Source organism: Podarcis bocagei (genome assembly GCF_964188305.1).
Source record: "Podarcis bocagei genome assembly, chromosome: 8".
In the NCBI taxonomy this organism is placed as follows: Eukaryota; Metazoa; Chordata; class Lepidosauria; order Squamata; family Lacertidae; genus Podarcis; species Podarcis bocagei.
Genome location: NC_138133.1, coordinates 29,079,198 through 29,093,974, shown reverse-complemented (window position 1 = coordinate 29,093,974; position 14,777 = coordinate 29,079,198). Strand labels below are relative to the sequence as shown.

At 45.9% G+C, this 14,777-nt stretch overlaps 1 protein-coding gene across 2 annotated transcripts in view; it reads left to right on the top strand.

Annotated features, from left to right (window-relative positions):
* The window catches only part of NEDD9 (neural precursor cell expressed, developmentally down-regulated 9), a 55,145-nt gene extending 40,368 nt beyond the window's left edge, over positions 1 to 14,777 (top strand). For both annotated transcript variants that reach the window (XM_081206264.1, XM_081206265.1), the window contains exons 3-7: positions 5,046 to 5,147; positions 8,548 to 8,649; positions 10,444 to 11,664; positions 13,286 to 13,375; positions 13,795 to 14,777. In XM_081206264.1, the coding sequence (XP_081062390.1) occupies positions 5,046 to 5,147; positions 8,548 to 8,649; positions 10,444 to 11,664; positions 13,286 to 13,375; positions 13,795 to 14,304 (2,025 nt within the window). In that variant the 3' untranslated portion in view covers positions 14,305 to 14,777. The remainder of the gene's footprint in view (positions 1 to 5,045; positions 5,148 to 8,547; positions 8,650 to 10,443; positions 11,665 to 13,285; positions 13,376 to 13,794) is intronic.

Sequence of the window (14,777 nt, the reverse complement as noted above, 5' to 3'; positions counted from 1 at the left end):
ATCATTAGAAGTAATTTCAGAAATATGAGATGAGAAAATGTGGTGGGAAAACAAACCAATTCCCCAAACATGGGGATTAGAAACAAACTGCATGCCCTTGAGGGATGGAAATTGTACTAGCGTCTGTGCATCCCGCATTGTGGGTATGGAAAGCAACCACTATCAAATTTAATTTGGCTTTCATACTCTTGATTTACAACAATACTCTGTGCTCGCAACTCCGGTTGATTTCAAGAAAATTCCTTGCACCTCTCAAAATAAATAAATAAATACAGTACAGTGGTACCTCGGGTTAAGAACGTAATTCGTTCTGGAGGTCTGTTTTTAACCTGAAACTGTTCTTAGCCTGAAGCACCACTTTAGCTAATGGGGCCTCCTGCTGCCGCTGTGCTGCCGCTGCACGATTTCTGTTCTCATCCTGAAGCAAAGTTCTTAACCTGAGGTACTATTTCTGGGTTAGCGGAGTCTGTAACCTAAAGTGTATGTAACCTGAAGCGTATGTAACCTGAGGTCCCACTGTAAAGAAAAAAGTCCTGGGCTGGGATGCAAAATTGTGTCCTTGAGTGGCCCAGGAGCCTGGGTAGCAATGTGTATATTACTATCAGAAGTGCAATATATTTAACGGCATCCCTGAAGTGTGAATGGGGATTTCCTTGTGTCCAAAAGCATCTCTGCACCATCTATCTACATGGTACCTGATCTGGCAAGGAAATTGCATGAGGAAGCAAGTTTCCACTTAGGTAGCTCCCTTGTTGGGTTGGGGCAATATGAACAAGTTTAATTTTTTATTTTTATTTTTGCATTTCTATCCCACCTTTTCCTCTACGGAACTCAAGGTGGCGTACATGGTTTCCCCCTCCCCATTTTATCCTCACAACACCCCTGCAGGGTAGGTGAGGCTGAGAGACGGTGACTGGCCCACAGTCATCCAGTGAACTTCATGGTCGAGTGAGGATTCAAACCCTGGTCTCCCAGGTTCTAGTCCAACACTCTAACCGCTACACCACGCTGGCTCAAAACACTCCATAGGACTACAGGTCTCCATGCAGTCAACCAGCTGGCAAGTTGCCACCGCCAGCAGATTTTTATGCAGCTAGCTTTGGGCAAATGGAACTATCCCCAGGTGGACAGGCCCATGTGAATGGCAAGCCTTACAGACTTGCTGCAGAAGTCATCTGTAAATACAAGGGTCCGCACGGGCAGTTGGGGGGGGAGGGGGCACCCATGGAAAATAGGGGCCACATTGTTGCCTTCCTCCTCCCATGTTGCAGTACACAAATGATCAGTTGCAGAGGGAGAAATCCAAAACTATGTTTTCAGGAATTTAACATGAAGCCCTGTGTATGTATGTGATTACTTGCGTATGTATGTATGTATGTATGTGATCATTTGGCCAGGTTCCAAGAGCAGCACATTTCAGCATTGCAAAGTTTGAGCATTTTCTCCATAGCTCGTATAAGCAGCCTGACGCCAAAGTTTTTGCATTAAAAGAAAGGATTAAAATTTAAGGCTGCCTGGGGAAGAGACTTTTGTTTCTCATTTGCCGTATCTGTTCTCCTAAAGGAAAGGTTTGCAACACCGCGGGGACTTGTTATTTATGTTAAACAGAATCTCTGCAACTTAAAGAGCCCCTGGAGGACAAGGCATAAAATGAGCTCCCCCCCCTTTTATTTTCTTTGAAAAAAGTCTTTTTGTTGCAAAGCATTTCTGCCGCAAGTATGCTTAGCATTCAGAATTAGTAGGCAGTCTAATAATAAACTTGTCACTGAGAGATCTGGAGTAGATATTTTGCACATTTGTCAATCCTAGGGAAAACATTGCTTTTAAAACTGTTTTAGGGCTTAAGGGAGGAAAGAAGGCTGAAACAGCTTTTGGCACTCCTTGGCTGTGTGTGTGTGAACATTTGCAATTGCGATGGCAATTCTAATACAGTGGTACCTCGGGATGCGAACGGGATCCGTTCTGGAGCCCCATTTGCATCCCGAATGGAACGCAACACGCGACGGTGTTTCCGTGCGGGTCGCCGCTTCCGCGCATGCGCGTGACGTCATTTTGAGTGCGCATGCACGAGCGGCAAAACTCGGAAGTAACGCGCTGCGTTACTTCCGGGTTGCCGCGGAGCGCAACTCGAACGCGTTCAACCCGAAGCACATTCAACTCGAAGTATGAATGTAATGATAATGATGATGGTGACGATGATGATGTTGATGATACTATATTTATACCCCACCCATCTGGCAGGGTTTCCCCAACCACTCTGGGCAGCTCCCAACAGGTTAAAAACAGAACACACACACAGTACACAAATGCATGATATACCGATTTGGGGAGGTCTGCCTTGCTGTTTTCACTTCTGAAGTTGGACCATGGGCATACCTGATGAGCCAGCATAAGTGGCAAGTGAAGGTAGCTCTGATCTGGTATGAAGGGCGGTGTAGGAATTTATTAAATAAATAAATAAATCTTACAGCCATATTAGCTGCACTACTTGTGACATCCTTTGCACCTAGCAAAAGGCCAGAGAGAAAATGATGATGGTGCTTAACAGATTTAAATGAAACACAATTCATTGATGGATAATGTGTTTTGCATGCACAAGGTTCCAGGTCTGATCCCTGTCATCACCAGCTAGAAGGATCAGATAACAGGAAATAAGTTTTTCTGAGATCCTGGAGAGCCAGAGTCAGTGCAGATGATGCTGGACAAACAGCCTGGCCTAGTATAAGGCATCTTCTTGTGTCCCAAATATTTCTTTGTTAAACCCTTCTTTAGTACATCAATATACAGCGAAACAATTCTGCATAATTGAATTAGATTTCTTCTGAGGGTAGCCATAAGATTTCAGTCATGACAACAAGAAGATATTTGGAAAAGTTGCCACATAATGTGACCATACATTAAAACAATGCTGTTTGCAAATAAATGTCTTGCCCAGAACTGTAGCAACATACTGGGGTTTGCTGGCATTTTACCAGGGAAATTAAAAGTAAATTTCATCTCAATTTGCCTTCTTTTAAATTAAGCAGCACTGCTTCCTAACAACACATTTTCAGGCATCTTTTTTGGTTCTGTGTCTGGGCGTTAATAAAAAAATGTGCAGCTAAATAACTTTTATTATTTTGGCAGTATCAGTTTCCTCTATAAAGTTTGTTGATGGCTTTAGTGTTAGTTTTTAAAAGTTGCACTTAACTGCATATTTGCCGGGGAGAGTCAGATGTTCATTCCAGATGTAAAGCATTTATTTGTTAACCCAATTTAATCTGAAGCTGGTTTGTAAATTCAGATGAGGAGCTCCTTTATAGCAGGTGAAGAAAAATTAGTGATGTGATCAGAACACCTGGAATTATTATTTTTAAAATAAATATAGATTTCCAATATACAACAGCAATTACCAAAAAAGAGGGGAAATGCAAAAACAAAACTCCAACTTACCCCCTCCAGGATGGATCAGTCTATTTAAGAACACCTGGAATTCTTAAAGATCAGCAGCTGGGTGCAGAATCAGCTTAACAGGTGTAGAGTTTAGTTCATGTTCCTTGCTGGCATATAGCCATACAACAAGACTCTTCCTGCTTGAGCTCCCCTTGACTCCCCAAGTCCTGGAATGGATTAGCCTGTGATTCACCCAGGACATTCTAAATATTGCCTTGGATTGAGGAAAGGATCTGTCACAAACACCACAGAGTCCCACAGACTGTAGCTTGCATAGGAAGCTACAACCAACCATGGCTGTCTGCTGAGTGCACCTATATGACACGCTCTGAAATCCGTCGCCTGTGTTTCTCATTCATGCATTGATTTTTTTGTGTGTACTTGAAATATGTAATACATGAAGCATCTCATAATCATAGGTATACAATCACTGGACACCCTCTCTCCAAACACTGACTCTGAGTTTAAATGCAGTCCTCAGTCTCATCAATGTCACTTCAAGCTATCATTGCAGCGTAAAATCCATGGGTGAATGTGGTCTATGTGCCAGATATGCTGGTTGGCTACATCTGATCCACAGCTAATCTCCATGTGGGCATACAGATCGACCATATTGCTGGCAACCCGCCTGTCACAAGAAACAATGGAGTGCTCCTCCAAGGCTGTGTGAAGTCAAATCATGGCGTCAGCAGCACCAAAGTGATCTCCCCGGGGCATAAGCCTGGGCAGTGTGTGTGGACGTCCTGGGCTTCCCAGGCGACAAGACTCTGCTATCGGCCTCACTGACGTGGTCCAAAGGAAAGCTGAGCTGTATGTTTGGCACCAGCTTGGCTGCAGGAGTTGCCAGAAGGAGGCGTACAAGGCAGCATCCAACCATCTTAGGGACTTCACTTCGGATTTGTGCAGGGTTTACTCCTTAGCTCTGTATTCTCCCAAAGATATCCCACAAGGCTGTGGAGGTTTAGAATAAGAGTTTTCATTCTCCCAGATGGGCTTCCTTCCTTCCCAGATTGATTAGTAGCAGATAAATAAAGCATCTCTCTCTCTCTCTCTCTCTCTCTCTCTCTCTCTCTCTCTCTCTCTCACACACACACACACACACACACACACACACACACACACAGAGAGAGAGAGAGAGAGAGAGAGAGAGAGAGAGAGAGATCTCACACATTAGGCTGCTAGATAGATAGATAGATAGATAGATAGACAGACAGACAGACAGACAGACAGACAGACAGACAGACAGACAGACAGAGTGCTTTTTTCTGGGGGAATGCATATCCCTAAACATTTAGTGAATCTAAGTTTGGCCTCATTGAGGGGCAGTGTTTCAATATGAGTAGGAAAATGAGAGTATCCCTAAACATTTTTTTAGAAAAAAAGCATTGCATGATTGATAGATACACACACAGAGGATTAAACTTGTTATGAGCTATCTTAGGTATACTTTTTTTTTTACTCTCAAAATAACGATGGTTTGGGTTTTCCCCCTGGTAAAACTGCCATCAACCAGTGAAATGAATGTTTGTATAGAGACTCTTAACATGACTGACCAGTGTCTGGCCAAGTGCCTCAGTATTTATGCTTTCCTGTCTTTCTCTTTGAACCCATAGGTAGTAACTCCAGTCAGGTCAGGACAAGGTTATGTTTATGAGTTCCCTACCAAATACCAGAAGGATACCTATGACATCCCACCGATTCGTCCTCTCCAAGGGGTAAGTACCAATAAAGCTGTCAATGGCCGGTGAAATTAATCTGCATCTGAGGTCTTGGCATTTTATCTATTTCCTAAGTGTAGATCAGGTTTACTCATTCCAGATTTTTTTTTTAAAAAAATAATCTCTGACCAGATTGCCTTTCTCACTCTCTAGATGGCCACAGAGTTTAATGAATGCACTGCATGTGGCTCAAAAATAGAAAATATGCATCTGTTTTCTAAGGGAATAATCTATTCAAGTGGTCACACAGAATACCTGAAAGCAGAAAGCAGTCTGTTGTGTGTGTTTTTCCAAGTGCTGTTTCTCAGTTCAAATGTCCCCCCCCCCTCCATATAAGAATTATTGGTTCCTTGAATATAAGTACAAACAGCTTAGCTGGACTTGCATACTATAAGAAAATAGAGCATACTTGCCTGTGTAGGTTCAGGGTTTGTTAGCTTGTTTTTACTCTGAGGTTATCCTGGCCACAAAGACTGTGTCTCCCAGCATGCCCTGGGGCATCTCAGTGGGTTCTGAATAGCTCAGTAGGTTAGAACATGGTGCTGATGATGCCAAGGTCGCAGGTTTGATCCCCGTATGGGACAGTTGCATATTCCGGCATTTCAGGGGGTTGGATGAGATGATCCTCAGGGTCCCCTCCCATTTTGCACAGGGACTTGTGTATTGTTTCCAGTGTAATAAGTACCCCTTAAAATTGATTTGTGCTCCAGGCAGCAGCCTACTTGTTGTATGATGGAGCCCAGCCTTTCTACTGCATGTCTGGTTGATGTCCTGCTTAGACATTTCAGAAAGTCTTGCTGATCTCCTTTGCTTCGTGCCATGTTATATTGGGACTGGCAAAGAATGAAAGCATGGCTGTCATGTGTTAGGGGGACCCGCGCGAGTGCAAAATATCTGGGCGAGGAATTTCTCGTTTCTGTCCTGCACGTAGAAGTTCCTCACTGGCTAGGAGTTCAGCAACATGGGCCTTCCCCATGACGTTGGTGGAGCAATCTTTGCAAAGAGCAGGCACCCAAGAGAGAGGGAGAAATACCCAACCCAGCCCTTCCTGCTCCACATCTTAAGGTCCAGGGGGACTGTAAATGGCACACATATGTGCTGATCTCAGTGGAACAGAGCAGGGAGGGATAGTGGGGCGGGAGAGTTAATTCACACCTCATGAAAATTGTTAGGGATTAGGCATCAATTACCATCAGCAGCTGCGTTCATACTTCAGTGGAGAAGGAGCAGGGCGGCCGCTCTGAGATAAATCACAAGTGTCAAAGCTGCAGGAGGATCGAGCCCTGTGTCAGAAGCCTTTTCCTGTAGATCGCTTTCCTACGGTCATAGTCAATTTATTTCTACAGCACATTGTCCACAAATGCACATATGCTTAAAGCAAAAAGTAAGCAGACTACAGTAATAACAAGCACGGTGTTGAAATATTATTATTATTATTAATTATTATCAGTGCTATTTTTATAGAAAAAGAGGTGCCGGAACTCACCATGAACTCCTCCCTTGTTCTCTTAGAATAGCAATGGCGCCCACCTGAGAGCTGTCACAACTGAATTCTGGCAAGTTCCGGCTGAAAAAAAGCCCTGATGATTATTATCACAGTTATATCCTATCTTTCTTCCAAGGTGATCAAGGTGGCATACGTGGTTCTTCCCCACTTGACCCTTACTACAACCCTGTGCGGTAGGCCAGGCTGAGAAGCAGTGACTGGCCCAAGGTTTCCCAGAGAGCTTCAAAGACGACTGGTTGATTGGAACCTTGGTCTTCCAGGTTATTGTCAGACATTTTCACTGCTGTGCTACAGAGGATGGAAGTTGATGTTGGAATTTGGACACAAGGTGTTTCCCAGGAGGGGGTAGATATCACAGGGTACGGGTATATAGTCTGAGACTGCTCCTCAATGCCAGGTTGTCAGCTGAATCCCAGGTGGCCTCAGCAGTGCAGGGTACCTATGCCTCATTCACCAGCTACAGCTGTTTCTGGACTTAGATAAGCTGGCTGCAGTGATTTATGCTCTTAATAACCTGCAACTGGACTGCTGGAATGTTCCCTACATGGGGCTACTCCATCTTCTTAACCACCCAAATCAAGCTGCATAGTACCAAGGTGGGTCAAGTTATTTGGGGGCCAGAAAAAAGGCGATATATATATATCCCAAGTGTCTCTCCCTGGCAGTAAAATATATACTAATAAATTAAATCGCTAACCATTTATGGCCCTTTCATCACCACCCAAAATCAGCTGCCCAAGGCAACCCGCCTAACAGTTAAGGCCAGCCCTGCTAATGTACAAATTAAAATTTAACAAGCCACTGGAGCTCAAATGTTAAATTGCGGGACTTCTAACAAAATACACAGCTTGTCATGAAAGTGGGCCTCCTTCCTGAAGGACTGGAAAGTAGCCAAGGTAACCTCAATTAAAAAGGGGGGGAGGGGAATCCAAAGGGAAGCTGAACAATTAATGACTCGTTATGTAAGCCTTTGCTGGCTTTACAAGGGGCGTAGGAAAATTCATGGAGGGTAGTTTTAATGGCCATTGATAGACCCAACAGTGTAATCCTGTACATGTCTACTCAGAAGTAAGTCCCATTGGTTCAGTGTAAGTTGACACAGGATATCAGCCTAAATGGAACTTCGTGTTCAGGAGCTGTATGCCACTGAATAGCAGTAGTTGGGCAGCGAGTCCAGGGCAATTGCCATCATGTCTTGGTTGGGGGGCCTCTCCGAAGGGCAACTAATCCCAAGTTTCCAAATCCTTTTGAAATCAGGATCCTAGCCTAGACGGTGAGGGTTGATCAGTGGGGGCTCATCTTATGCCCATGTTCTGAAATTTCTCTTGTGCACATTTCTCTTCTACTGATCTGGAATCTGTCAAAACAATTCCAAATTCTACTAAAACCACATTTGATAGTGATCGTGATAAGTTAGTTGGACTCAATGGTCTGACTTGGGAGTTAATCCAGCCACTCAATGGGTAACCTTGGACCACTTGTTACTTATTAACTTGATCCTACCTCAGAAGGTTGTTGTGAAGAGTGAAGAGACCACATAAGCCGCCACGAGCTCCTGGAGAAAAGTTGGGATACAGATGTAATGAATAAATAAATATGACCCCAGTCCTTCAGAAATATATTTCCAAAATACGTTTGTTCTTTTCCAAAACGGGAAAACCGGTCCTTTAGAAAAGCATGAAAGTGGTCTGGAGATGTCTTTGCATGTCGCCGTTGTTTGTTGTTCTTTAAACCCGAAGCAACAGCAAGTAAAACCCCAAACCTCATCCTGTTTGTTACAGAAGTAATTCCCAAGCAAAGGGGTAGAGTGGGGTTGGATGGATTTGAAATGGCTGTGGGTCCCTATGGCGCTTTCCTCTGTTTGTGTTAACGCGACTCTTCTCTCCTAAGATTTACGACGTCCCCCCTGCATCATTTAAAGGTCCCGCACACACCGCCCAGATGGGGAACATGGAACCTCAAGGGGTCTACGATGTGCCTCCTGCAAAAGGCGTAAGTCTATTCCTCCTCCGTTGAAAGCAAACGTGTAATTTCATGCCGTGTCGAAGGCATGTTTGAACAAAAAAAGTACATTTTGCATTTTACAGAAGAAGCAGGGAACACTTTGAACTCTCTAGCCCTTTCAACATTCCCCTCAAGCTTGCAGCTCGCTTATTTATTTAAAATTGTGATAAAGATAAACTTCAGAGTGTAATTACTAGCTTTACGTAAGGCATTCTTGTAATTAGAGTTTTGAAAAATCAACACTTGTGCAGCGGGCTGATTTGGATCTTTCTGCTTCACCTGAGAGGAGTTCATCTGTGTTGCTTCATTGGTTTCCCAGTTGCTTCGTTGGTTTCTCTGGGGCTCCGACTGCCTGGTGCGCCCGTCCCCGTGGAAGTTTCCCATCAAGGCATACATTCACACACAACCTGCTTATGCGGTCTTCCCTTCTGCAAGACGCCGCATAGCAGGCTTTGCCACAGTCATAGGAGTCCTGGAATCTGACTTACATTGTGAAAGCTGAGATACCTCTGTCAGTAGAGCGTGAGACTCTTAATCTCAGGGTCATGGGTTTGAGCCCCACACTGGTCAAAGGTTTCCGGCATGACAGGGGGTAGGGCTAGATGACCCCTGTGGTCCCTTCCAACTCTACAGTTCTATGAGTCAGACCGTGAGTCCATCTTTCCTCAGTAATGCATTGACTGGCAGTGGCTCTCCAGGGTTTCAAGGGAGAGACTTTTCCCATCCCAAGTAAAGCAGGTGCCATGTCTGTATGGTGTGAACAGGGGATGGAGAGGGTGTTGACGCTGGGTCATGGAATCATGGAATTGTAGAGCTGGAAGTGACCCAAGGGTCATCTAGTCCAACCCCTGGCAATGTAGTGATCTCAGCTAAAGCATCCTTGACAGATGGCCATCCAACCCCTGCCTAAAAACCTCCAAGGAAGGAGAGTCATCCCAAGCTACCTTGTTCCTTTTTTTGGAGACATGGTGGGTCTCTTGGCCATTCCCGAACTTCCTTCCTGTTGGTGCTGCAGCTTTGGGGAGTGCAAACATCAGCTAAAAACAGAATATAGTGCTTAACACAGCTACTGATAAACCATCTAGGTTAGGTGGGTTACTTTTCATGGAGGCCACCAACCTTCCCTGAGCACTGAGGAGCAATTACATCATGTGTCTGGCTCAACCTGGTGTTACTGAGCTGTGACCATGCTGATCCAGAGATCACAATACCGTAGCTGAGCATGAATTCACCTTCTCTGGAAACCAGTGCAAGCATTTATGTTGACCTGCCTCAATGTCTTAGATATCTTCACAAATTGCCATATTTTTTGCTCCATAAGACACACCTAGTTTTTAAAGGAGGAAAACAAAAAAAATAATATTCTGCGCAGAGCATGTAAGTTCTTGCTTCACAGTGAACTGGGAGGAGGGGCGGAAGGGGCTTCCATCCATCCCTCCTCCCGCCTCGCTGTAAAGCCAGCAGAGCAAGAGCCGCGGGCATGCTCTCCGCAAGAAAAGCGAGAGCTGTGCAGAGCGTGCAGAGTTGCTTCACAGCGAGCAACGGAGGGGAGCCATGGCTCTGGCTGTGGAGGCATCCCTCAGCTCGTGACCGCAGAGGCAGCTGAGGGATCCCTCTGCTGTCCAGTACATTCACTCCATAAGATGCACAGATATTTCCCCTTACTTTTTAGGAGGAAAAAAGTGCGTCTTATGGAGCGAAAAATATGGTACTTGCAGGCCTCACTGTATGGAGGTGACGTCTTTTTGCAGCTCATGGCTTTTTTCCACTTTCGTGTTCCAGATCTACTCAGTCCCACCTTTGGGGTGCAGAGATGCTGCAGATCCCAGGGAGCGCTCGCCCGACTCATCCTCTTGTGTGAAGCATGAGGCAAGGCCAGAAGGTGTGTACGACGTCCCACCTCCCATAGCCAAAGGAGCTGCAAAGGAAACCGGGCAGAAATGCGTTTGCAGCCTGCCTGCCCCTTCTGACCTCCCTCCACACCAGCAAGGCCTGTATGATGTCCCAGTGAGCCACCAAACCCCCTTTGCTGGGCAGCAGATGGCTCCCCAGATGGACGTCTATGACACCCCCAGAGGAGTCCCATTCCCCGGACAGCTCTTGGGATTTGGGGATGGTGAAACCAAAGAGGGTGTGTACGATGTGCCTCCGCAGGTGACACAGGACACTAAAAGGCTGCAGGACATGACGGATGGGATGAACAGGCTGTCCTTTTCTAGTACAGGGAGCACCAGGAGCAACATGTCCACATCTTCCACAACGTCAAAAGAATCGTCCTTTTCAGCCACCCCAGAGAAGGACAAGAGATTAGCGCTGGATCCCGACGCAGCCATAGAGAGACTCTACAGGCATCAGAGCACAATAGAGACCACTGTCTCCAGCTTAATGGCCTTTGTCAACTCCGACTGGCGGTCTTACGAGTACATGGAGAAGCACATCAACAAGATCCACGCGGCCGTCGAGAAGGTGGAGCAGTCCCTGGTTGACTACCTTCATTTTGCTAAAGGAGCTGCGGCCAACGCGTCCTTCCTCTCTGAGCTCAGCCTCTACAGCAAGCTGAGGAGGGAGCTGCAGAGGCTGGAAGATTCGCACCAGATTTTAACCCAGACTAGCCACGACCTCAGCAGCTGCAGCTGGTCCTTGAACGTCCTGGCTGTCAACAAGGTCCAGAACAAATGCGATGATCTGGACCGCTTTGTGATGGTGGCGAGGACGATCCCGGACGATGCTAAGCAGCTCACCACCAGCATCAGCCTCAACGCCGAGGTGCTCTTCAAGCAAGGGCCGAGTGGCTCTTATTTGAAGAACGCGTCGGAGATTGCAGATTACGTATATGACAGCCCTCAGGCCCAGACGCTGCACCCTGGAGACAAGAGCCAGGGCCATTGTGCTTCTTTGTCACCCCTCCTTTCCAAAGACCAGCATTGCCAGTGCAGCAGCAGCAGCAGCAGCGATGGCTCGGAGAAGAGCTGGATGGATGACTATGACTATGTGCACTTGCAGGTTAGTACTGCTTCGTTGGATTAAGCCAGGTTTGGGGAAAGGCTGTAGCTCAGTGGAAGAGAACCTGTTTTGCATGCCAAAGGTCCCAGGTTCCAGCATCTCCTGGTAGGGTTAGTAGATGCTGAGATCCTGGTGGGCTGCTGCCAGTCAGTATACAGTGGTCTGACAGCAGGTTCCTGGGCTCAGCATCCTGCTTTCAGTAGGGGCAAATGCTTTTGGGAAGTGGCTGACAAGCAGGGCAGGAAGGCAACAGCCCACCTCTGGGCTTTGTCTCCCAGGAACTGCTGTTCAGAGCTATACTGTCATGAAACATGGATGTTCCTTTGAACTAGAATGAATATTAGCAATAATGGATATCTATTGGCCCATTTTCCATGAATCCATTTAAATTTCCCTTTAAAGCCAGCAATAATAATAATTTATTATTTATACCCCGTCCATCTGGCTGGGTTTCCCAACAGAATATTAAAAATACGATAAAACATCAACCGTTAAAAACTTCCCTAAACAGGGCTGCCTTCAGATGTTTTCTAAAAGTCAGGTAATTGTTTATTTCCTTGACATCTGATGGGAGGGCGTTCCACGGGGTGGGCACCACTACCGAGAAGGCCCTCTGCCTGGTTCCCTGTAACCTCACTTCTCACAGTGAGGGAACCACCAGAAGGACTTCATTGTCCGGGCTGAACAATAGGGGATGGAAATGCTCCTTTCAGTTATACTGGGCCGAGGCTGTTTAGTGGCCATCATCATAGGTCAGGAGCAGGAGAGCAATGAGTCACATGGCATCAGTGAAGTTAACTCTTTATTCAAGGAAACACGGTTGGCCCAGAAGGCCAGGCCTGATGAGCAAAGCAGCTCGTCCCGGTAGATCAGGGGTCAGTAAGGTTTATCTCTCCATGGGCTGGATCGTGTGTGTGTGTGATTTCAGGCACCGCGGAAGTGGGTCCCCGTGCCACGGTGTGCTGGCTTAGCGCAGCGTGCAGGGACTCGCCAAGCGGGCGGCTCGTGGGCCGGTTAAACAACCCCTGTGGGCCGCTTGTGACCCATGGGCCTTAGGTTGCTGACCCCTGCAGTAGATCTTGCCCCTACAAGGCATTTGTGGAGCCTGAAGATCCCCACCTTCCCACTGTCGTCTTAAGTCTCCTCCTCCCCCCGGGTCCTTTCCAAGCAATCTGAGACTCCATCGTTGTGCTAGTCTTTGCTCCTCCCTCTTTGGGCCTCTTCTGGTTCTGGCTTCAAGTGCTGCAGGGGAAGGTGGAAATCCCTCACACTGGCACCCGTTTTCTGGACAGCAGCTCACCCCAGGGTATGCTGTCTCAGTAGCAGGCTGTTTGCCCCAACTCCTACCCATGGCTACTAGTCACAGTGGCTGTGTTCTGCCTCTGAATGCCGGTTGGTAGGAATAGCATGGGGCGAAGAGTGCTGTCGCTCTTATTGGGATTATTTCACATGGTGAGCTCTCTCTGTTCTTGTATCCCTTCCTTCTCTTCAATGATAAGAACTGGAGCGAGAACATAATGAAATACCTGCTGTGCAACAGCTACGCTCCTGGCTTGGTTGTCATCTCAAGAGATGCATATGCGTGACATGGCTTTCTTTGTTTTGTTTCTTATCCAATCAGGGGAAGGAGGAGTTTGAAAGGCAACAGAAAGAGCTTCTCGAGAAGGAAAATATCATCAAGCAGAACAAGATGCAGCTGGAGCATCACCAGGTAAGAGTTTGTGGAAGCGTCAAAAACAGCAAAAGAGGAAAAGTCACAAAATGCCACTGAATGGAGAATTTACTCTCTCTTTAAACCACGTGGCCAGCTGGCAGGGGGCAGGAGAAGCTGTCCTCTTTTCAGAACACACATTTCTTTATTATTTTATTAAGCATGCAAAATGTACTAAGCCCCTGAAAGCACATTAAAAGCATGGCATCTCTTCCCACGGGCTTAATAGACAAAGCACAAAATGTTTTTTTTAAAAAAATGTGTTTGTGCACTCCTCCGGTTTCGCCCAAGCTTGCTGCTACTCTTGTTTTCCTGTTACCCTGTTTTGTCCTTCATCCTGTTGGCACTTAAAGAGCTTGCTATTAGAAGGAATGGCACTTTGAAATAACGTGGCATTGACCCTGCTGTTTGCTTTTCAGCTGAATCAGTTCCAGTGGCTGGAACAAGAAATCACGAAGCCCGTGGAAAACGACATCTCGAAATGGAAGCCGCCTCAAGGCCTTCACCCTGTGAACAGCCCAATGGCCTCTCAGGAAAGGCAGCTGCTTTTGTTTTATGCGGACCAGTGTGAGACTCACTTCATCTCCCTTTTAAACGCCATCGATGCCTTCTTCAGCTGCATTAGTGCTGCTCAGCCACCGAGGATCTTTGTTGCGCATAGCAAGTTTGTCATCTTAAGTGCTCACAAGCTGGTGTTCATTGGGGACACCCTCACTAGGCAGCTGACCACTCAGGAAATACGCAACAGTATAATGAACTCCAGCAACCAGCTTTGCGAATTGCTTAAAAGCATCGTCATGTCCACCAAGGTGGCTGCCCTGAATTACCCCAGCACAGCATCCTTGCAAGACATGGTGGACCGCGTGACAGAACTCTCCCATTATGCGCAGTCATTCAAACGCTCTTTGGTACATATGGCATCTTACTGAGGCACACAAAATGGACAGAATCCAATGCAGAATAATGCCTAAAAAAATAAAAGAACTGGAAATGTTTTCTATATTATGTACAAAAATGAAACTTGATCATTTAATTTTATTTTTTCTAGAAGTTTTATACTAAATATTTTAAATTCATTTTATGGATTAGAAATTATAAAGGGTTTCGGCAATCTCAGCCTGTTTCTTTTATCATTTTAAATACAGTATTCATATATAAATATAAAGTGATACTCTGCATGTATGTATATGTTGCAACATTCCATAAAGTTAATTAAGTAAGCACCTTAACAAAAGCATCCGTCAGTTTTATGGTGTATATGTGGCCTGGGTTTTTCAGGATATCCATGAACCGGATACTGTTTTTGCCTCTTGGGGGCTATAGTGTATATTGTATTTTATTGTAGCCTAATTATGTCTTGGCATAGGTTGCTACTAAATAAACGATGCCCTCTTACACTGAA